Genomic DNA, 23,180 nt, shown 5'->3' with positions numbered 1-23,180 from the left:
AAGTTTTCCTTGGATTTGGATTATTTAAGTTCAGTCATTGAAACATTGATCAGGAAAGACTTCAGCTTACAATCATCTTCCAGAAAAGACAGTCTTGCAGAGGCTTGAACCGGGGTTGGGCCGGACGAACCGACAGTTCAACCGCCAAACCGATGAATTGTTCAACCGATTCGATTCTCTCAGCCATTGATTTTGGGCTTCAATATGGGCATCTTTCAATTTTGGATTTGGGCTTCAATACGGGCATCTTTCTAATTTGGATTTGGGAAAAAGGGTCCATTGTGGGTCAAGGCTCATTGATAGGCAATGGTTGAATTTTTTATTTGAAAGGCCTCTCTTTCGCCATCGATTTCTACATGGGATGACATTTTATCCCAAAAATGTCCAAAGTCCAAAGTGGAGGCTTGAACCATTGACCAAAGGCTGGTGCAAGTGGAACTACTAAATCAAGTGCAGGTTTTGTTAGTGGTGGCACCATTAGTTCAATTTATCATAATTATTTTTGTGATAATAAATTTGAAATAATATGAATAAAATAACCTAATATCTTTTAAAATTATAAAATAATTGATATTTAACATTTAAATAAAATTCAATAATATAATTTTTTATTTTTAATATACATTTTTATATTTAAAAAGTTTACAAAATTTTGATATTATAAATTACACCACACCTTTTTTGAAATTTCATTTTTTTGGCGATGGAAACCACTTTGTTTGACAAGCCTGCGCTATTCAGGTGCTGGACGCCCTACTTGCGTACTTGCCGCCGCAACGACAACGTCTTCAGAACCATTTTCTATTGCAATTCCCGCATTTTGAAGCCAGGGTCCAAGGCTTCGTTTATATGGACTAGGGTTTTAGCACGAGCGGAAGATGACGATGATGGTGGGCTTCCTCCGCAAAGCCCTTGTACTCCAGGTGAGGTTTACTCTCTCAGCTTCACCAACTCCACAAAGCCTGCCTTATCTTCACCACCACCTCTACCCATTCTCATCTTCATCCGAAGCACACTCATTCACTGTGTCTCACCTCATAAACTCATGTGGCTTCTCCCATAAAGCGGCTCTATCGGCTTCCAAATACTTGCACTTTAAAACCCCAGAAAAACCCAATTCGGTCTTTGCCTTCTTCAACAGCCATGGCTTCTCCGAATCCCAGACCTCAAAAATTGTAAGGTCACAACCTCAACTCCTCGTATCCGACCCAGACAAATCCCTTTTGCCCAAACTCCAATTTTTCTACTCCAAGGGCGCTTCTAACCCTGACGTTGTCAAGATCATAGCCTCTTGCCCAGTCATCATGAAACGAAGTTTGGAAAATCAAATCATCCCATCCTTTAATTTCTTCAAAGATTTCTTTCAATCCGAGGAGATGACAATGGCTGCTGTTAAACGCTTTTCACGGGTTCTAATAGTTAATCCCCACATCTGTGTGGAATCTAATATCAATGCGTTGCAAGAATCTGGAGTACCCAAATCTAATATTGCCGCATTGCTAAGCCTCCAGCCTAGGGCATTCATGGTGAGACCAAATCATTTTAGGGAGATTTTGGAGGAAGTAAAGAAAATGGGGTTTGATCCTTCAAAAACAAGGTTTCCCACAGCAGTCCAAGCAATGACAGGGATGTCAAAATCAACCTGGGAAAGGAAGATTGATGCTTATAAGAGGTGGGGCTGGTCTGAGGAAGATATTTGGTTAGCCTTTACAAAGTCACCCTGGTGTATGATATATTCCGAGGATAAAATAATGGCAACAATGGATTTCTTCGTCAATAAAATGGGGAGGGAGTCTTCTTTGATTGCTAACCGGCCCTTTCTCATCGGGCTTAGCTTGGAGAAGAGAATTATTCCTCGGTATTCAGTTGTTCAAGTTTTGTTGTCAAAGGGTTTGATTGATAAAGACATTAGCCTGGTAGTTCTGTTTGAATCTACTGAAAAGATGTTTCTGGAAAAGTTTGTGAATGGCTACAAGGAAGAAGCCCCTCAGTTATTGAACTTGTACCAGGAAAAAGTCAATCTTTCAGGAAAAGCAAGAGGGAAGGGGTAGTTGTAGAATGTCATTGGAATTCAAAATTTTCTGCACCTTCCCCTGTGTGGGTGATTCTGCTGAAAATGAGTTGGTTCTTCGCCTATACATTAGGTACTTACTGCAACTAATTCAGATTTATTTTATATGCAATCTTGCTCATCTCAAGTTTTCACAAATGAACAATGATTTACATTTACAGTGTCTTACTTCATGAACTCATGAGGGTTCTCCTTCCGAAAAGCTGCCAATGCAGCTTCCAACGCCCCCACTCAGTCCTCATCCTTTCCACAAGCCAGGGTTTCTTCCAACCCCAAATCTCCCACTATTGCTTCTCTTCATAAAAGCTCTTATACTTGCCACCCATCCACCCTAGAACATTTTTTGTAAAAGCTGATAAAATTTAAAGAAAATAGTAGTTGTGATGATGGAGAAGGCTCATCCACATGGGAAAGAAAAATGGAGGTTTATCTGAGGTGGGGTTAGTAGGAGAAAGAGATTCTCATTGCCTAACAACCATGTCCTATCACCTATGCATGCGTCTGAGGGTATGATACAGCTATAAAGGCAGTGATGGATTTTTTTTAGTTCAACTAATTGGTTGGTTTGGATGTCTTCTCCTGCTCTTTTACAATGAACTTGGAGAAGAGAATTGTTCCTTGGGTTTGGATTATTTAAGTTCAGTCTTTGAAAGATTGGTCAGCAAAGACTTCAGCTTACAATCATTTTTCATTTTTTATAAAGACAGTCTTTGCAGAGGCTTGTGACTGGTAAGGGAGGAAGCTCCTTACTTGGGAAGCTACCTGGGGTAGGATTCTGACTTTGGATCCCCTTAAGGAGGGTTCGAGGATCCCTAATAGATATTACATGTGTAAAGAAGATGAAGAAACGAGTGATTATATTCTCCTTCATTTCACAAAAGTACAGAATCTATGACAATTGATTTTTGCTTTGCTTTGTTTGGTGTACAGTGGGTGATGCACTCGAGGATTTCTCTTAACTTGGTGCGGTTATTTTATTAGAGGAAAAAAAGAAAGGCTTGCTCCTTAAACAATTAAAAGTTCTTTCTTAAATCTTTTCTCGGATCGGATTAAATTGTACATTGGGACCGTTCTTTGTCGATCTTAGAATTTGTGGATTGATTAAACTCTTATAGGACACATTATTTCGTTTTTGTGTTTTTGTGCTTCTTTTTGGATCTCTTGATTGCTTTGTATACATCGTGTATACCTCTTTGATTTGTAATACATTCCATCAAAAGAAAGGGAGGAAGCTCCTTGATTCTAGAAGCTATATCAAGGAAAATGGATATTCCAAAGTTACTTTGATATGGGCAGCAGTAGGACATGCACAATTGGAACCCAAAATGATCTGCAGTTCCCCTGTTGTATGGCTTACTCCTTGGTCTAGAACTCAAATTAGGTGACAGTATTGATTGGAACTCCATTGTCACGCTTGATATTGCTTGTCCACTTATCCATCACCTCCTTCCAACTGATCTCTACCAAAACTGCCGCAGTTTTCATATCAAAACTGGCAGATTATAGATAGCGGTATGATTTAAAAACAGTTTTCTATACTTTAAAATAATTTCTGTTTTTTAAATTTTTTATCAGTTTGGTTTATAATTTTAAAAAACGAAGTGAAATAATTTAAAATTCAAATATTGAATCGATTAATACTATAAATTTATGAATAAAAATTGTTTTATAATGATTGTTTATTTTTCTTTCTGCAAACAATTATATTTTTATAAAAAAAAATTCACTAGAAAAATAAACTTCAAATCCAAAGAAGGTTTTGTATTGATTTTTTAATGAGTTTAACAATTTTCAAAAATAATTTAGAACTTAAAAATATATATAATTACTAAAAAATCTCTTACAAAGATATTAATATCCATATTTTTTAATATTTTTTATATAAAAAAATATAATTTATGATTTTTCTTATCATATTACTATTCATGTGTTTATTAAAAACTATTTATTTTTAATTTATTTATAACTACAAAACTATTTTCATGAATTAAATTTAATGAATGTCGTATAAATTAAATTTATAATGTTTTTATAAAATCAAAATAAAATAATTATCTTAAAAAACTATTTATCCAATACTAAAGACATGTTTGGATATTGTTTTCAAGAATAATTTTTTATTATATTAAAAAAAAATGTTTAACAATAGAAAAACAATTTTTTTTAAAAAAAACAAAAAACTAAATATTTTCATATAACATACTTTTTTTTCAAGATTTAAAAAAAAATATACAAATATATATAGAATGATTAAAAATAAAATATTAGCTATAAAAATTATTTTTTAAATTTAGAAATATTTAAGATTCTTTTGTTTTACAATACATTAGAGAATAATTTTTAAAAATTAATTTTTAAAACTGTTTTGGAATATTCATCAAATAAAGTCTATCATAAAAAAAAATTAAAATTAAAACGGGGCTTGACGTTGGTTTGGAAAGTTTTAATTTTTTTTTTTTTTTTTTTTGTATAAATTGTATTTCCTCTAAAAAATTTATTATTTTTCATTTTAAAATGGTAAAAAAATATCCATTTATGTATAAAATATAAAATTGAATTTATATGTATTTGTATTCATATCTCAAACAAATTCAGATTTATCCGGAGGTTTGAAGTTGGAACTTCAAAAAAAATGCAACTTAAAATAAACACTGAAAACCACTTGTTTGACATGCCAGCGGAAGCCGGCGCTGGACGCCCTAGTTCTGCTTGCAAGCTTGGCCGCCACAACGACGTCGTTTTTCAGAACCATCCCGCATTTTGAAACCAGGGTCCAGGCTTCGTTTATATGGACTAGGGTTTTAGTAAGAGCGGACGATGAGGATGATGGTCGGCTTCCTCCGCAAAGTCGCTCTGCTTCAGGTGAGGTTTACTCTCTCGGATTCTCCAACCCTACAAAGCTTGCCTTTTCTTCACTTCCACCACCACCCATTCTCATCTTCATCCAAAGCACACTCATTCACTGTGTCTCACCTCATAAACTCATGTGGCTTCTCCCATCAAGAGGCTCTATCAGCTTCCAAATTCATCCACTTTGAAACCCCCGAAAAACCCGATTCCGTCTTTTCCTTCTTCAACAGCCATGGCTTCTCCAAATCCCAAACCTCAAAAATTGTTAGATCACAACCTCAACTCATTGTATCCGACCCCGAGAAATCCCTTTTGCCCAAACTCCAATTTTTCTACTCCAAAGGCGTTTCTAAGCCTGACGTTGCCAGGATCGTAGTCTCTACCCCAGCCATCTTGAAACGAAGCTTGGAAAATCAAATCATCCCATCGTATAATTTCTTCAAAGATTTCTTTCAATCCGAAGAGATGGCAATGGGTATTGTTAAACGCTTTGCGCGGATTCTACTGTTTGATCTTCACACCTATGTGGAATCTAATATCAATGCGTTGCAAGAATTTGAAGTACCCAAATCAAATATTGCTGCATTGCTAAGGCACCAGCCTAGGGTATTCATGGTGCGGCCAAATCAGTTTAGGGAGATTTTGGAGGAAGTAAAGAAAATGGGGTTTGATCCTTCACAAATGAAGTTTGTTCTAGCAGTTCAAGCAATAAGAGGGATGTCAAAATCAACCTGGGAAAGGAAGATTGATGCTTATAAGAGTTGGTGCTGTTCTGAGGAAGAGATTCGTTTAGCCTTTTTAAAGTTACCCTGGTCTATGGTACTTTCCGAGGATAAATTAATGGCAACAATGGATTTCTACGTCAATAAAATGGGGTGGGAGTCTTCTTTCATTGCTCGCCGGCCGGTGCTTCTCTCGCTTAGCTTGGAGAAGAGAATTATTCCTCGGTATTCAGTTGTTCAAGTTTTGTTGTCAAAAGGTTTGATTAATAAAGATATTAGCCCAAGAGTTCTGTTTGAATCTACTGAAAAGAAGTTTATGCAAAAGTTTGTAAATCTCTACAAGAAAGAAGCTTCTCAGTTATTGAACTTGTACCAGGAAAGGAAAAAGTCAATCTTCCAGAAAAAGCAAGATTGTCTCCCAGAGGGAAGGGGTAGTTTTAGAATTTGTACACCCTGAATCAAAAATTTTCTGCACCTTCCCCTGTGTGGTTGATTCTGCTGAAAATTATTTGGTTCTTCACCTTTATACATCTGGTACTTACTGCAACTAATTCAGATTTATGTTATATGCAATCTTGATCTCATTTGGAAGTTCAATCTGATCTCATATTGTTGTTTTGATAGGCAATAATGTTCAATCTGATTTTATATGGTTTTGTGAGGAAATCGATCATCTTTGTGTTTCATTGGGAGCATAAGTAAATGAAGCCAATGATGTAGCTGAAGATTGTTTGTTTCAACTCTGAGAATCCTTTCAATAACATGGCTTCTTTTGATAGCAGTGGGTGGTCGATGAATTGACGAGACCGCCTTGCCTTATGAGGTTTCTATAACATTTACCCTATTAGCTTCTTGAAGATTTGCATAAAGCTTATTATTGGTTTGGAATATTGGAATAGTTCTCCTATGAACCAGAAGGAATTTCAAGTATCGATTATGACAATATTTCATTTCTTTTATAAGACGGTTCTTAGGAACTAATTTCTCGCTTTCTCATTCAAATCTGAATAGAAATGTCTTCTAAGCATTTCTTCCTCAATTTCAAAGTTATTAGCCTATATGACCATAATTTGGTTTATATAGATGTGTAAGTAGAGCTCCCTTAGAGGGAGAAGCTTCTTTACCTTATACACAAGTTTGCTAACCTAGCTAGAGCTTCCTCGGCTGCCCTCGCATGTTTCTTATTATTAAGAGATTTATGGCATTGAAGAGGTCGACCTTTTGTAAAATGGTATTGACGATGATCTGGTTTGTCTTTCTAGATTTCTTGAGGGAAACTTTATGTCAATTGAGCCATCTTCATGCTTGATTATATGGCTGGTTTCATTGAAATAAGGTCTTGTTGGGATAGGCTTGGCTTGCAATCTTTAATTTTCGCTAAACAAGTATTCAAAAAGGATGTAAAAAATTTAACATCCTAACAAATTTTTTGTCTAGTGATCTTTCTCCTGCTGGCAAGCATCGTTACCCATCTCCTAAGGAATTTTTCTTTGCTCTCATATACCAGACCAGGAAGCAATCCTCGAAGGACTGCAATTGGAAGGAATTAGCACTCACCCTAAGCAACCGCAGAGAAGGAAAACAACTGGCCTTAGATGATGGAGGAAAGAAAGAGGTTTGGTAAGCTTTGCTTGCAATCTTTAATTTTACTATGGGATACTTTAAAGGAGGAAAGCAAATTGTTTACCTAACTTCCTCACTCCAGAATGCTTGCAAGACTCCAAAAAGATCGACAATGCCTTCTTATGAAAGGGAGAGAATCTTCTTCTAAGCTAGCCTTCTACTTTAAACTAACTATTACAGATGAAATAAGAGTGTTGTTGCATTAATGGAGCTTTATCTCAAAGATCACTTTAATCCTAGCCTTTTGCCTTTCTATGAAGCAAGCTTAACTGAAATAGACTCCATTCGACTAACTCTCAATTTTGACCATAGGATATTTTTTTTCTAAATTCATGTTAAAAAACAATATGTATCAGCCTCAAAATGGGTTTTTAAACTCGGTAAACTTAAGGCTATGTTTGGTTTTCATAAAATACTAAGGAAAAAAAAATGTTAAGAAAAATGGTTTTCTCGTGTTTCATTTCACCATGAAAAATACAAAAAAAAAAAAGATTAAATATAATTAAAATTTGTTAAAAAATATAAATATAATTTTAAATTATTTAGTCTTTATATAATAGAGGGAAATAAGTAAAATGGGTTTGAAAAAACATATAAAATTAATTTATTTTAAACCTATTTTTTATTTTTCTTTATTATTTCTTTTCTTCTATTTTTTTTTCTTTCACATTTTCCCTTAAATTTTTTGAAAATCAAATGATCTAAGTATTTTTAGAAAAGAAAAATATTTTCCCCAAGGCTTTCAATTACAACGATTATATACATGCTAGGGATTATTTTTCATATTATCAAAATGATAAGATAGTTCATAGTTGGTTGATTTAAATTGGTTAAAAGACTGGCTTTTCTAGGAGGGATAATTAATTGACATTTTCCTAAAGAGTTGAAAAAAATCTTTTGAATAAGTTTTGTAGGAGAAATCAAGGAGTGATGCTCTATTTTCATACATTTTGTACCATTCAATGAAATTGGATTATAGGAGAATATTTATTTGTAATTCTCTTTTGTCTTCAATATGAAGATTTGTTTCCTTTAAAAATTTGTCAAAATAATATTTATTTGTAATTTTCTTTTAACTTCAATGATTTGATTTTATTTGCAACACTTAAATTTTATCATATGTCACCTTTTGAATTACACTTGACATATTGTACGAGATTCCACCCAATATTTGAGCATGACTCTCTCCACATAGAAGTCCCCTCTTCAATGACCTTATGCTCAAAATCATCCCACAACAAATGCTTGTCATTTGGACGACACGACTCTAAAAGAAAATGTATGATGACCAATTTAGCAGCAATTTAATCCCCTAATTTTTTATTTTTTTTGTCTATAAATTTTTTTTCTCAATAATTGAAGGAATCTAAGAGGACATGTCTTTATCATATATTCAAATAATCTTTTCCAATTTACATGTCTTATATGATTTGAAGGAATCTAAAGGAGCATAAAAGAAAATTTTGTTTTCAATTATATTCATGCAATATTGATTGTTTAAAAAATATGAAAAATTATAACAAAATCTAAAATGATGCTTAGAAGTTCGTGGTGAACGTATTCGTTGCAATACTAAAATTTATGAGTGCTAAAGCAGAATGAGCTCTGTCCATTAGGAAAATGATGTGGTGGGTTAGAGAAAACATGTTTAGGCCTACAAGAAGGAAAACAAAGCAGAGATCAAAATAGAACTCAATAATGATAATTACATAATTATAAAGGAAATAATAATGGGGTGTGAAATAATGGGTCAAATAATTTTCTATCTGGAATCGACTCGAACTTTTTTAATTTAATAAAAAGTTACTATAGAAAATTATAGGTTTATTTGAGAATCGGTTTTGAGAATAATTTTTTGTTTTTTAAAATTAAAAAATAATAAGAATACATGTTTCGTAATTTAAAATTAGTTTTTATTTTCTAATATTTCCGTACTTGCATGTCGGCATGAAGGGGAGCCGTTCTGTTTAAAACTTGGCCATCACAAACGACGTCGTTTTAAGAACCATTTTCCTATGCAATTCCCGTATTTTTGAAGCTAGGGTCCAGGCTTCTTTGACATGGACTAGGGTTTGGGTATTACGATGAGGATGATGGCCGGCTGCCTACGCAAAGCCCTTGTGCTCCAGGTGAGGTTTACTCTCTCAGCTTCACCAACCCGACAAAGCCTGCGTTTTCTTCTCCACCACCTCTACCCATTCTCATCCATTTCCACTTCTGGGAAATCACAGTCTTTCACTGTGTCTTACCTCATTGACTCATGTGGCCTCTCTCATAAAGATGCTCTGTCAGCTTCCAAATTCTTCTCCTTTGAAACCCCCGATAAACCCAATTCGGTCCTTGCCTTCTTCAACAGGCATGGCTTCTCGAAATCCCAAATCTCAAAAATCGTCAAATCACTACCTCGACTACTCGCATCCGATCCCGACAAAACCCTTTTGCCCAAACTCCAATTTTTCTACTCCAAAGGCGCTTCCAGGCCTGACGTTACCAAAATCGTAGTCTCTACCCCAGGCATCTTGTATCGAAGCTTGGAAAATCAAATCATCCCATCTTTTAATTTCTTCAAAGATTTTCTTCAATCCGACGAGATGGCAGTTACTGTTATTAAACGCTTTTCCCGGATTCTACTATTTGATCTTCACACCTATGTGGCATCTAATATCAATGCGTTGCAAGAATTTGGAGTACCCAAATCAAATATGCGTTGCAAGAATTTGGAGTACCCAAATCAAATATTGCAGGATTGCTAATGAATCGGCCTATGGCATGAAGAAAATTTAAACAGCATAGGATCACATGTTGACATTTAAGCATGCATAGAACGGCAAAAACGGAAACGTTCACCTTGGTTAATTCCGTGAAAGGCCATTTCTTCCTCTTTTCTGGTACTCAGGAAGCTCCTCCAGTGCTTGATGGTGTGAGAATTACGGGTTAATGAGCTCTTCCCTTCTACACCCAGATTCAGTCCAAAACAAGAGTGCGTGCTCTCTTTCAGCCAAAGGAGGAAGGAGCAGGAAGCAATCCAGAGAGAGAGAGCCCTTCCTCCTTTGGCTGAAAGAGAGCACTCACTCTCGTTTTGGACTGAATCTGGGTGTAGAAGGGAAGAGCTCATTAACCCGTAATTCTCGCACCATCAAGCACTGGAGGAGCTTCCTGAGTACTAGAAAAAAAGGAAGAAATGACCTTTCACGGAATTAACCAAGGTGAGCGTTTCCGTTTTTGTCGTTCTATGCATGCTTAAATGTCAACATGTGATCCTATGCTGTTTGAATTTTCTTCAATTGGTATCAGAGCAAGCATGGATGACATTTGAGCTGCAATTTTGGGTTAATTTTTGGGTTTCCCGTTTCCTGTTGTGGAAGCCATTTTTTTGGAATTTTATTTCTCGTTTGATGTTGATTCTCTGTTTTCAAGCCCGATTGTTGTTGGAAACTTGTAGAGAATATTGTTTGGAGCAAAACCCATCATTTTATTTGTTTTTTGGAGCTTGTTTGGTGGGATTTCGAAAATTAGGGCTTGCTTTGGTTCTTCCTATTATGCGTTTTTGTGCAAATTTTGGGATTAGATTGAAGGTTTGATGTGTGAGGATGGAAATCTAAGCGTTTTTTGTTGGAAAATGCCCAAAATTTTGGCCGAAAAAGAAATTTTTTTTTTTTCTCCTGCACCAGGCCGTGTTCAGCTGGAGAAGGAGATGAATAGTGACGTAATGACGTCATCATGACGTCATAAAAAAAACCAATTTTTTTTTTTTTATTTTTTGCCTTGGTATTCTTGGATTGATTATGCATATGTTGGAATTATTATGCAATTGTTAAAATTGACTTTATTGGGACAATTATTATTATTATTGTTCTTTAGTATAATTTTTTCCTTATATCAATAGTGTTGTCCTATGTCAATTTTGTTAAATATTTCAATTTATTGTGGCAATTTATAACATTTGTGTGATTGCCTATCGCAATTCCAAGTGTGTCAAGTTGCGCAAATTGAATATTTTAGTTTATCATGACAATTGTGAACATTTGTGTGGTTGCCTATCGTGATCCTATATGTGTCAAATTGTCTTTGTTGAGATATTTTATCTCCCTCTTTTGATTGTTTTATTATTGTGATAACCAAGGTCCATACGGGTATTGTGATTGTCCTATCGATGATTATAATATTTGGTAGGATGTTTGGATTGGTGAAGAAAATTAATTTTATATTATGAACCGTACTAATTTTCTTTGTCCTTTCGGTAATAAAATTAGTGCATCTTGGTTGTGATATTTAATTGGTTGTCCTTACCGTCGTGGAATTTTCAAAATTCCAAGTTGTTGCTAAATTGAGAAATTCTGGAAACTAGCAAATGCATGATTTTGTAGTAACATGCATATTGCTTAATTTTGCTATTTTCCAGCTACTAGCAATCCTGGTATTACTCTGCAATTGTCTGCCATCATTCCTCCTTACCAAAATTTTTTGTGGGGTGAAGCCTTAAGGACTGCGGCATATATTTTGAATCAAGTGCCCAGTAAGTCTGTGCCTAAGACACCTTATGAGCTATGTTCAGGAAAGAAACCTAGCCTTCACCATTTCCATGTTTGGAGATGTAAGGCTGAGGTTAGACCCTATAACCCATAGTCAAAGAAACTTGATCCTAAAACCATTAGTGGTTTCTTTGTTGGCTATTGCATTGGATTAAGGGGTTCCAGATTTTATTGTCCATCTCATACCACCAGGATCATTGAATCAGACAGGGTTGTATATTTTGAAGATGTGAGCTCTGTTGATGAAAGATCTAGTGGTATCTGAAGTTGATAGTATTATCACCCAAAATGGTTTTAAAGAGAATACAGTTGACAGATGCATATATTTGAGGGTTAGTGGGAGTAGTTACATATTTCTTGTTTTATATGTTGATGATATACTACTCGCATCAAATGATTCTGACTTGTTGTTTGAGACAAAGCACATGTTGTCAACCCATTTTGACATGAAGGATATTGGTGAGGCTTCTTATGTTTTGGGCATAAAGATTCTTCGTGATAGGGATAATGGAGTGCTTAAATTGTCTCAAAGAACCTATATTGTGAAAATATTGAAGAGGTTCAATATGCACAACTGTAAATCTACTAAAGCGCCAATTGTGAAGGGTGATAAATTTTCAAAGGCTCAGTGTCCTCAAAATGATGATGGGAGAGAGGAAATGAGAATCATTCCTTATTCATCTTTAGTTGGCAGCCTTATGTATGCTCAAGTATGTACACGCCCTGATATTGCTTTTGTTGTGGGCATGTTGGGTAGGTACGTGAGCAATCCTGGGAGTCAACATTGGAAAGCAGCTAAGAAGGTCCTTAGGTATTTGCAAGGAACTAAGGACTTAATGTTGACATATCAGCGCACCAGCTTACTTGATGTAGTTGGGTTTTGTGATGCTGATTTTGCTGACTACATAGATGATAAGAAGTCCACTACGGGCTATATTTTTATGATGGCAGGAGGAGCTGTATCTTGGAAAAGTGTCAAGCAGACACTTACAACATCCTCAACTATGGAGGCAGAGTATGTGGCATGTTATGAGGCTTGTTGTCATGCTATGTGGATGTGGAATTTTATTTCAGCTTTGGGAGTTGTTGACTCCATTTCTAGACCGCTGAAATTATTTTGTGATAATTCCGCAGCTGTTGCTTTCTCCAAGAACACTAGGAGTATTTCTCGCTCCAAACATATTGATGTAAAGTTCTATTTTGTTAAGGAGAAAGTGGCATCTCTTATTGATATTGAACACATGTCCACAAAAAGTATGTTGCCGCATCCATTAACAAAAGGCTTACCCATAATTGCGTTCTCAAATGGGGTTGTTGGAAGCCTAGGTTGTATTAAGTTAGTGGGAGCCATTTTTTTGGTATTGTAATACTATGTTATTATTGAAAGGATTGCTATTATTGTATATTTCCCTGTGAATCAAGCAATGAAGCATGTATGATTGCTTTTGGCTATTTATTTTGATGAGATTCTATGGGACATTGATTTATGATTATGTGTATGTTGTAATGTTTGATTATGTAGTCCAAGTGGGAGATTGTTGGAATTTTTATGTGTGGACTTACATAATCAATTTAATAATGTCATAAATCAGTGTTATTTATTTTTGCATTGTGGTCCATAATGAGACTGGACACATATTGTTGCTTGATTTTTTATGGGCTCACCCTAATTCACTTGACTGACCCATTAAGTCAAGTGGTGGTCCAAATAATGTGTGTGATATATATATGAATATATTTATTTATATACATATATATATAAAAGAAAAGGAAGGGTTCTCTCTCTCCAGTAAGCTCCCTGCTCCTTCCTCCTTTGGCTCAAAGAGAGCACGCACTCTCGTTTTGGACTAAATCTGGGTGTAGAAGGGAAGAGCTCATTAACCCGTAATTCTCGCACCATCAAGCATTGGAGGAGCTTCCTGAATACCAGAAAAGAGGAAGAAATGGCCTTTCACGGAATTAATCAAGGTGAACGTTTCCGTTTTTGCCGTTCAATGCATGCTTAAATGTCAACATGTGATCCTATGCTGTTTAAATTTTCTTCATGGCATTCATGGTGAGGCCAAATCCGTTTAGGGAGAATTTGGAGGAAGTAAAGAAAATGGGGTTTAATCCTTCACAAATGAAGTTCGTTATAGCAATCCATGCAATGAGAGCGATGGGAAAATCAACCTGGGAAAGGAAGATTGATGTATATAAGAGGTGGGGTTGGTCTGAGGAAGAGATTCGGTTAGCCTTCATAAAGCTTCCCCGGTGTATGACACATTCCGAGGATAAAATAATGGCAACAATGGATTTCTTCGTCAACAAAATGGGGAGGGAGTCTTCTTTGATTGCTCGCCGGCCCCTTCTTATCTCGCTTAGCTTGGAGAAGAGAATTATGCCTCGGTATTCAGTCATTCAAGTTTTGTTGTCAAAGGGTCTGATTGAGAACGACACTAGCCTGGTAGTTCTCTTCGAGTCTACTGAAAAGATGTTTCTGCGGAAGTTTGTGAATGGTTACAAGAAGGAAGCTCCTCAGTTAATGAAACTGTATCAGGAAAAAAATCAACCTTTCAAAAAAGCAAGACTGTCTCCAGGAGGGAAGTGGTGATTGTTGAATGTCCAGATTATCAATCCAAATTTTTCTCCTCCTTCCCTGTGTGGTTCTTCATATTTATGCATTAGGTACTTACTGCAACTAATTCAGATTTATTTTATATGCAATCTTTTCTCTCATTTGGAAGTTCAATGTAAAATTGTTTTTACAAAACAGTTTTAAATAATAAAAAACTTTTTAAAAACTGTTTTTAAGCTTAAAAGGAAAAAAAAAAACAACAACAAAACAGTTTTTAAAAATAGAAAATAAAAAACTTGTTTGGGTAAGTTATTTTTAAAATAATTTTTTTGTTTTGAGCTTATAGAAAAATTGTAAATTCAATTTATATTTAATTGAAATCTTTTTAAAAATAAAATAAAATTAATTACAAATAAAATAAAATAAATAGTTTTTAGTAAAACATGAATAGTGATATTATATAAAATCATAAATTATTTTTTTTATAAAAAATATGTTATTTTAATATATGTTAAGAACAGAAAGATATTAATATTTTTGTAAATTTTTTATTAAAAATGAATAATAATAATTTAAAAATAAACAATTATTAATAATATTTTATTTAAAATAAATAATAAATAAAGTTTAATTTTTTAACATGTAAATAAGTTAGGTTTTTCCTTAGGTGCACATATTTAATATTCAATTATAAATATGATATTGTAAAATATTTTAATTTAATGTGTAATTAATTTGATCTGTTTTTGAATTTCAAATTATTCTTAAAAATTAAAAAATTTATTAAAGAATTTAATTTTTAATTATGTGTTAATTTTTAATCTATTTACATGGAGAGAAATTCAAAAATAGTTGTGACTCCTAGGCATGTGCTAAGTCGTCCTATTTTCAAACTTGGCCCCCACAAACGACGTCGTTTTGGAAATTGCAATTCCCTTATTTTTTTTAGCCAGGTCCTGTATTCGTTGATATGGACTAGGGTTTTAGTATTGGCGGACGATGAGGATGATCGTTGGCTTCCTACGCAAAGCCCTTGTGCTCCAGGTGAGGTTCACTCTCACAGCTTCTCCAACCCCACAAAGTTTGCATTTTCTTCTCCACCACTTCTACCCATTCTCATCTTCCTCCACATCCATTCCCACTTCTGAAAGATCAGAGTCATTCACTGTGTCTTACCTCATTGACTCATGTGGCCTCTCTCATGAAGATGCTCTATCAGCTTCCAAATTACTCCGCTTTGAAACCCCCGAAAAACCCGATTCGGTCCTTGCCTTCTTCAACAGCCATGGCTTCTCCAAATCCCAAACCTCAAAAATCGTCAAATCGCTACCTCGACTACTCGCATCCGATCCCGACAAAACCCTTTTGCCCAAACTCCAATTCTTCTACTCCAAAGGCGCTTCCAAGCCTGATGTTGCCAAGATCGTAGTCTCAACCCCAGGCATCTTGAAACGAAGCTTGGAAAATCAAATCATTCCTTCTTTTAATTTCTTGAAAGATTTCCTTCAATCCGACGAGATGGCAATTACTGTTGTTAAACGCTTTTCCCGGATTCTGCTCTTTGATCTTCACACCTATGTGGCTTCTAATATGAATGCGTTGCAAGAATTTGGAGTACCCAAATCAAATATTGCAGGATTGCTAATGTATCGGCCTATGGCATTTATGGTGAATCCAAATTTGTTTAGGAAGAATTTGGAGGAAGTGAAGAAAATGGGGTTTAATCCGTCACAAATGAAGTTTGTTTTGGCAATCCAAGCAATGAGAGCGGGGGGAGAATCTTGCTGGGAAAGGAAGATTGACATATATAAGAAGTGGGGCTGGTCTGAGGAAGAGATTCGGTTGGCCTTTACAAAGTCTCCCTGGTGTATGATATATTCCGAGGATAAAATAATGGCAAAAATGGATTTCTTCGTCAATAAAATGGGGAGGGAGTCTTCTTTGATTGCTCACCGGCCCTTTCTTATCGGCCTTAGCTTGGAGAAGAGAATTATTCCTCGGTATTCAGTTGTTCAAGTTCTGTTGTCAAAGGGTTTGATCAATAAAGACATTAGCCTGGTAGTTCTGTTTGAGTCTACTGAAAAGACCTTTCTGGAAAGGTTTGTGAATGCTTACAAGGAGGAAGCTCCTCAGTTAATGAAACTGTATCAGGAGAAAATCAATCTTTGAGAAAAGCAGGACTTTCTGCTAGAGGGAAGTGGTAATTTTCTGAATGTCCACATTATGAATCCAAATTTTTCTGCATCTTCCCCTGTGCGGTTGATTCTGCTGAAAATTATTTGGTTCTTCACTCTTATACATTTAGTACTTACTGCAACCAATTCAGATTCATTTTATATGCAATCTTACCATCGTTTGGAAGTTCAATCTTCATCTGATATTGTTTTTTTGATGGGCAATAATATTCGATCTGATCTTATTAGTCTACATTTTTTTCAGTCCTTTCTTCATATGTGAACACCCCACTTTTCCCAAATGTTTTCTCCAAGCAGCTCATATGCTGATATAGTTGTAAAATGCCTTCAGAGGTTCTGCCCCAAACAAGAGCATCCCTGTGAGCCAATCTTGAAAAGACATCTAGTTGTAGAAATATATGATTTTCTGTGGAACTCTAAGATCTCATTTGTGTTTCATAGGCTTCATAAAGAAATGAAGCTCAATCATGTAGCCGAGGATTGTTTGTTCAACTCTGAGAATCCTTCCACCATCTCCCTCCATGTCTCCTGCCTTCATATTTGAGATGTAATTTTGTATGGAAAGAAGCTTGTTTGTTGTAATTAATTTCCCTGTAACACTGCCCATTTGGGTGTTTACAAGAAACAGCAATGGAGGTGAGCCTTGTTTTTGGCAGAAAATTCAAGTAGCTAGCTGTTCATCAATATTGGTGTATAGTGATGTAAGCAAAATTGAAAAGAGGGCAAACCAATCCAATCCAACCAAAATCAGTTATGTTATATTGGTTGAATTTTCAATAATAAAAAATGTCAGATTGAAAATTTTAAAAGCCGACTTTATTGGTTTGGTTTTCAATTTTCTTATCTCCTAACCAATAAAAACTGATATTTAATAAGTTTTTTTTATATATATTAGATTATTTGAAAATAATTCATTGTTTTTATATCATTGTCAAATTAATTCTAAATTTATTTAATATATTTTTAATATCAAATCCAAATTGGTCTAAGTTAATTTTAAAAATAAATTAAACTTAGGGTTTAACATACTTTGGGCTCAAAATAAATACAAAATTACAATTGGGTTGAGGAGTAAAAAAACCTATTTAAGTTGGATTGAAATCGATCCATGAAAGTCAAATTAAACCGATCTTAAAATTAAACCAATCTTAAAAATGTTTTGTTTGATTCGGTTTTCCATTCCAAATATAGTTGGTTCGGTTTCTATAACATATAAAATCAATTATATTGGTTCGAATCTTTTTTTTACCTAAAAACCAATATGCAACATGTAATATATGATGTAAAAAATTTATAATTGTTATACATGTCTAAAGATAAATGTATCATTTTAATGATTTAAATTTTTTTTTAAGTAATCTTAATATTTAAATTAAAAAATAAATAGTAAGTTTTAATATTTACCAAACCCCATTTACATGCAATCGGCTCCAACAAATGATATTTTTATTTTCTATCTAGATCCAAACCCACTGGAACCTTTTAAAATCAACCTCAGCATACACATGACCGTTTATTGTTGGCCAAAATCAAACCCGTCGGCGATCACCAATGGGTTACCCGAAGTTTCCAAAGAATTGTCCGCGACATGCCAATGATGCCATCGCCGGTGGAGTGTTGACACCCTACTTTCAAACTCGGCCGCCACTGACGACGTCGTTTTAAGAACCATTCCCCCTTGCAATTCCCGCATTTTTTAAGCCGGGGTCTAGGTTTCGTTGACATGGATGGACTAGGGTTTTAGCTTGAGCGGGGGATGAGGATGATGGTTGGCTTCCTTCGCAAAGCCCCTGTGCTCCAGGTGAGGTTTGATCTCACAGCTTCTCCAACCCCACAAAGCTTGCATTTTCTTCTCGACCACCTCTACCTATTCTCATCTTCTTCTTCCACATCCATTTCAACTTCTGAAAAACCACACCCATTCACTGTGTCTTATCTCATAAACTCATGTGGCCTCTCTCATAAAGATGCTCGATCAGCTTCTAAATACGTTCACTTTGAAACCCCCGATAAACCCAATTCGGTCCTTGCCCTCTTCAACAGCCACGGGTTCTCCAAAACCCAAACCTCGAAAATCGTCAAAAAGGAACCTCAACTCCTCTTATCCGATCCCGACAAAACCCTTCTGCCCAAACTCCAATTTTTCTACTCCAAAGGCGCTTCCTGGCCTGACATTGCCAAGATCGTAGTCTGTTCCCCATCCATCTTGAAACGAAGCTTGGAAAATCAAATCATCCCATCTTTTAATTTCTTCAAAGATTTTCTTCAATCCGACAAGATGGCAATTACTGTTGTTAAACGCTTTTCCCGGATTCTACTATTTGATCTTCACACCTATGTGGCTTCTAATATGAATGCGTTGCAGGAATTTGGAGTTCCCAAATCAAATATTGCAGGATTGCTAATGAATCAGCCTATGGCATTCATGGTGAGGCCAAATTTGTTTAGGGAGAATTTGGAGGAAGTAAAGAAAATGGGGTTTAATCCTTCACAAATGAAGTTTGCTATAGCAATCCAAGCAATAAGAGCGGGGGGGAAATCTTCCTGGGAAAGGAAGATTGATATATATAAGAGGTGGGGTTGGTCTGAGGAAGAGATTCTGTTAGCCTTTACAAAGTCTCCCTGGTGTATGATATATTCCGAGGATAAAATAATGGCAACAATGGATTTCTTTGTCAATAAAATGGGGAGGGAGTCTTCTTCGATTGCTCGTCGGCCCCAGCTTATCTCGCCCAGTTTGGAGAAGAGAATTATTCCCCGGTATTCAGTTGTTCAAGTTTTGTTGTCAAAGGGTTTGATTAATAAAGACTTCAGCCTGTCAGCAGTGTTTCAGTCTACTGAAATAATGTTTCTGCACAAGTTTGTGGATGTTTATAAGGAGGAAGCTCCTCAGTTATTGAACCTGTACCAGGAAAAACTCAATCTTACAAAAAAGCAAGATTGACTCTAAGAGGGAAGTGGTAATTGTGGTAATTGTAGAATGTCCACATTATGAATCCAAAATTTTCTGCATCTCCCCCTGTGTGGTTAATTCTGCTGAAAATTATTTGGTTCTTCACTCTTAATACATTTGGTACTTACTGCAACTAATTCAGATTTGTTCTATATGCAATCTTACTCTCGTTTGGAAGTTCAATCTTTATCTTATATTGTTTTTTTTTTTTATAGGCACTAATTTTCAATCTGATCTTATTTGTCAATGTGTTTTTGGATTCCTTTCTTCCTATGTAAACACCCCCTTTTTCCCAATCGTCTTCTTCAAGCAGCTAATATGCTGATACAGTTGTAGAACGGCCATTAGAGGTTCTGCCCCAAACAAAAGCATCCTTATGGGCCAATCTTGAAAAAACATCTAGTTTTAGAAATATGTGATTTTCTGTGGAACTCTAAGATCTCATTTGTGTTTTATAGGGAGCATAAAGAAATGAAGCTCAATGATGTAGCTGAGGATTGCTTGTTCAACTCCGAGAATCCCTTGACCATCTCACTCCGTCTCTCCTACCTTCGTACTTGAAATGTAATTTTGTAGGGAAAGAAGTTTTTTGATGGAGCTTGTTTGTCGAAATTAATTTCCCTGTATCACCGCCCATTTGGGTGTTTGCAAGAAACAGGAACGTAGGTGAGTCTTGTTTTTGGCAGACAATTCAAATAACAAGCTCTTGATCAATATTGGTGGCTAACCGACAAATTGATCCAAACCAACTAAAATTGATGAAATTGGTTCAACTTTTAATAATAAAAAAGGTCGATTTGGTTTTTTATTTCTTGTCTTATAAGTTATATCATATAAAAATCAAATCAAATCAATATTCTAAAGCTTATGCATAATTGTTTGATATTTGATATATATATATTTTTTATATTAGAGTCTATTAAAGTATCCAAAGTTGGTTTCAATTAATTTTAAAAACAAATTAGACCTAGAGCCTAATATAACCTTAGATTAAAGCTCAAAATAAACACAAATATACAACTAAGAAAGGTCATTAAGAGTCTGTTTGGTAGTGATTTTATAAATCATTTTTAATATTTTTAATAATTAAAATTTTTTATCATTTAAGTGTTAAAATATGCACTCTAAATTGGATGAAAATCAATTCACGGAAGTTGAATAAACCGATCTCAAAAGGTTTGGTTTGGTTTAGGTTTTTACTTTAAATCTAGTTGATTAAGTTTTTATCACATAGAGAATTAATTATATTAATTTGATTCATTTTTTACTAATAAATCGACTGAATTAACCTTATTTACACCCTTATTGGTGTCTAATGCAATATGTAATATATGTTATAAAAATTTGAGGGTTATCTTTATTTTTACAATTCTACAAGAAATAAATCTATTATTTAAAATCAATAAAAATAAATATGAACTAAAATCAATGAAATAAATATTAGTAAGGATAACTGTGTTAATTTAATAATTTGAAATATATTTAAACTTTACCAAACAACCTTAATATATAAGTAATAAATATAAGGAACCACTTAAGACTTTAAGTTATTAAGTAACACTTGCTTAGATATGCAATCAGCCCTAACAAATGATAGTTTTTATTTTCTACCTAGATCTAAACCCACCGGAACCTTTTAAAAGCAACCTCAGCCCACTCATGCCGGTTTAAAGTTGCCCTAAATCAGACCTATTACAAGTGGGTATGAAGAATTGTCCGCGACATCCCAATAATGCCATCGCCAGTAGAGTGCTGACAACCTACTTTCAAACTTGGCAGCCACAAACGACGTCGTTATAAGAACCATTTTCCCTGGCAATTCCCGCATTTTTGAAGACAGGGTCTAGGCTTCGTTTACATGCACTAGGGTTTTAGTATGAGCGGAGGATGAGGATGATGGTTGGCTTCCTTCGCAAAGCCCTTATGCTCCAGGTGAGGTTTACTCTCACAGCTTCACCAACCCCACAAAGCTTGCATTTTCTTCTCTACCACCTCTACCCATTCTCATCTTCTTCCACATCCATTTCAACTTCTGAAAAATCACACCCATTCACTGTGTCTTACCTCGTTAACTCATGCGGCCTCTCTCATAAAGATGCTCTATCAGCTTCCAAATACATCTACTTTGAAGCCCCCGAAAAACCCAATTCTGTCCTTGCCTTCTTCAACAGCCACGGCTTCTCTAAAGCCCAAACCTCAAAAATCGTCAAAACAGAACCTCAACTCCTCTTATCCGATCCCGACAAAACCCTTTTACCCAAACTCCAATTTTTTTACTCCAAAGGCGCTTCCAAGCCTGACGTTGCCAAGATCGTAGCCTCTTCCCCAGCCATCATGAGACGAAGCTTGGAAAATCAAATCATCCCATCTTATAACTTCTTCAAAGATTTTCTCCAATCCGACAGGATGGCAATTACTGTTGTTAAACGCTTTTCCCGGATTCTACTATTTGATATTCACACCTATGTAGCATCTAATATGAATGCGTTACAAGAATTTGGAGTACCCAAATCAAATATTGCAGGATTGCTAAGGAATCAGCCTATGGCATTCATGGTGAGGCCAAATCTGTTTAGGGAGAATTTGGAGGAAGTAAAGAAAATGGGATTTAATCCTTCACAAATGAAGTTTGTTATAGCAGTCCAAGCAATAAGAGCCGGGGGGAAATCTTCCTGGGAAAGGAAGATTGATATATATAAGAGTTGGGGTTGGTCTGAGGAAGAGATTCGGTTAGCCTTCACAAAGTCTCCCTGGTGTATGATATATTCTGAGGATAAAATAATGACAACAATGGATTTCTTTGTCAATAAAATGGGCAGGGAGTCTTCTTTGATTGCTCGCCGGCCCGTGCTTATCTCACACAGCTTGGAGAAGAGAATTATTCCTCGCTATTCAGTTGTTCAAGTTTTGTTGTCAAAGGGTTTGATTGATAAAGACTTGAGTCTGCCAACGGTGTTTCAGTCTACTGAAAAGATGTTTCTACACAAGTTTGTGAATGTTTACAAGGAGGAAGCTCCTCAGTTAATGAAACTTTATCAAGAGAAGATCAATCTTTCAGAAAAGCAAGATTTTCTTCAAGCAGGAAGTGGTAATTGTAGAATGTCCACATTATGAATCCAAATTTTTCTGTACCTTCCCGGGTGTGGTTGATTCTGCTAAAAATGATTTTGTTCTTCATCCTTATACATTTGGTACTTACTGCAACTAATTCAGATTTATTTTATATGGAAGTTCAATTTATCCTATATTGTTTTTTGATGGGCAATAATATTCAATCTGATCTTAATAGTCTATATATTTTTCGGATTCCTTTCTCCATGTGTAAACACCCCTCTTACCCCACTTGCCTTCTTCAAGCAGCTCATATGCTGATGTAGTTTTAAAACGGGCATTAGACATTCTGCCCCGAACAACAGCATCCCTATGAGCCAATCTTGAAAAGACTTATAGTTCTTGAAATATATGGTTGTCTGTGGAACTTTAAGGTCTCCTTGATGTTTCATTGGGACCGTAAAGAATGAAGCTCAATGATGCAGATGAGGATTGTTTGTTCAACTCTGAGAATCCTTCCACCATGTCTCTCCTTGCTGATTGATGTGTTCATGGGTAAATTCTCTTTCTCCTGCCTTCATACTTGAAACTTAGTTTTGTATGGAAAGAAGCTTTTAGATGGAGCT

The 23,180-nt window shown here is 35.4% G+C and overlaps 6 protein-coding genes across 10 annotated transcripts; all 6 read left to right on the top strand.

Moving 5' to 3' along the window:
* The first annotated feature begins 751 nt into the window (after positions 1 to 751).
* Positions 752 to 3,204, top strand: LOC117914604. 2 transcript variants are annotated; one of them, XM_034829997.1, is made up of 2 exons: positions 752 to 2,144; positions 3,002 to 3,204. In XM_034829997.1, the coding sequence occupies exon 1, from the start codon at positions 879 to 881 to the stop codon at positions 2,049 to 2,051; it is 1,173 nt and encodes a 390-aa protein (XP_034685888.1). In that variant the 5' UTR covers positions 752 to 878; the 3' UTR covers positions 2,052 to 2,144; positions 3,002 to 3,204. The 2 variants fall into 2 exon arrangements, with proteins under 2 accessions (XP_034685888.1, XP_034685887.1); XM_034829996.1 differs by having other exon boundaries at positions 2,233 to 3,204.
* A 1,562-nt stretch (positions 3,205 to 4,766) lies between these two features.
* On the top strand, positions 4,767 to 7,489 carry LOC117914038 (transcription termination factor MTERF5, chloroplastic-like). 3 transcript variants are annotated; one of them, XM_034829196.1, is made up of 3 exons: positions 4,767 to 6,177; positions 6,268 to 6,466; positions 7,151 to 7,489. In XM_034829196.1, exon 1 carries the CDS (start codon positions 4,889 to 4,891, stop codon positions 6,098 to 6,100), a length of 1,212 nt encoding a protein of 403 aa, XP_034685087.1. In that variant the 5' UTR covers positions 4,767 to 4,888; the 3' UTR covers positions 6,101 to 6,177; positions 6,268 to 6,466; positions 7,151 to 7,489. The 3 variants fall into 3 exon arrangements, with proteins under 3 accessions (XP_034685087.1, XP_034685088.1, XP_034685086.1); XM_034829195.1 differs by having other exon boundaries at positions 4,768 to 6,466; positions 7,151 to 7,263; positions 7,349 to 7,472; XM_034829197.1 differs by lacking the exon at positions 6,268 to 6,466.
* A 1,813-nt stretch (positions 7,490 to 9,302) lies between these two features.
* On the top strand, positions 9,303 to 14,431 carry LOC117914464 (transcription termination factor MTERF15, mitochondrial-like). The gene is made up of 3 exons (XM_034829812.1): positions 9,303 to 9,961; positions 9,997 to 10,033; positions 13,840 to 14,431. The coding sequence occupies exons 1-3, from the start codon at positions 9,351 to 9,353 to the stop codon at positions 14,389 to 14,391; spliced, it is 1,200 nt and encodes a 399-aa protein (XP_034685703.1). The 5' UTR covers positions 9,303 to 9,350; the 3' UTR covers positions 14,392 to 14,431.
* Positions 14,432 to 15,238: 807 nt separating this feature from the next.
* LOC117913979 (transcription termination factor MTERF5, chloroplastic-like) lies at positions 15,239 to 17,234 on the top strand. Its single transcript, XM_034829126.1, has 2 exons — positions 15,239 to 16,909; positions 16,992 to 17,234. Exon 1 carries the CDS (start codon positions 15,355 to 15,357, stop codon positions 16,522 to 16,524), a length of 1,170 nt encoding a protein of 389 aa, XP_034685017.1. The 5' UTR covers positions 15,239 to 15,354; the 3' UTR covers positions 16,525 to 16,909; positions 16,992 to 17,234.
* Positions 17,235 to 18,080: 846 nt separating this feature from the next.
* Positions 18,081 to 20,217, top strand: LOC117914106 (transcription termination factor MTERF2, chloroplastic-like). 2 transcript variants are annotated; one of them, XM_034829295.1, is made up of 2 exons: positions 18,081 to 18,351; positions 18,916 to 20,217. In XM_034829295.1, exons 1-2 carry the CDS (start codon positions 18,307 to 18,309, stop codon positions 19,492 to 19,494), a joined length of 624 nt encoding a protein of 207 aa, XP_034685186.1. In that variant the 5' UTR covers positions 18,081 to 18,306; the 3' UTR covers positions 19,495 to 20,217. The 2 variants fall into 2 exon arrangements, with proteins under 2 accessions (XP_034685186.1, XP_034685185.1); XM_034829294.1 differs by having other exon boundaries at positions 18,081 to 20,217.
* Positions 20,218 to 21,390: 1,173 nt separating this feature from the next.
* Positions 21,391 to 22,617, top strand: LOC117914463 (transcription termination factor MTERF2, chloroplastic-like). The gene has a single exon (XM_034829811.1). The coding sequence runs from the start codon at positions 21,391 to 21,393 to the stop codon at positions 22,615 to 22,617; it is 1,227 nt and encodes a 408-aa protein (XP_034685702.1).
* The last annotated feature ends 563 nt before the right edge of the window (positions 22,618 to 23,180 follow it).

This window comes from Vitis riparia, chromosome 5 (genome assembly GCF_004353265.1).
Source record: "Vitis riparia cultivar Riparia Gloire de Montpellier isolate 1030 chromosome 5, EGFV_Vit.rip_1.0, whole genome shotgun sequence".
Lineage (NCBI taxonomy): Eukaryota > Viridiplantae > Streptophyta > Magnoliopsida > Vitales > Vitaceae > Vitis > Vitis riparia.
The sequence above is the reverse complement of the archived record's forward strand: the minus strand, read 5'-3'. Positions and strand labels throughout refer to the sequence as shown.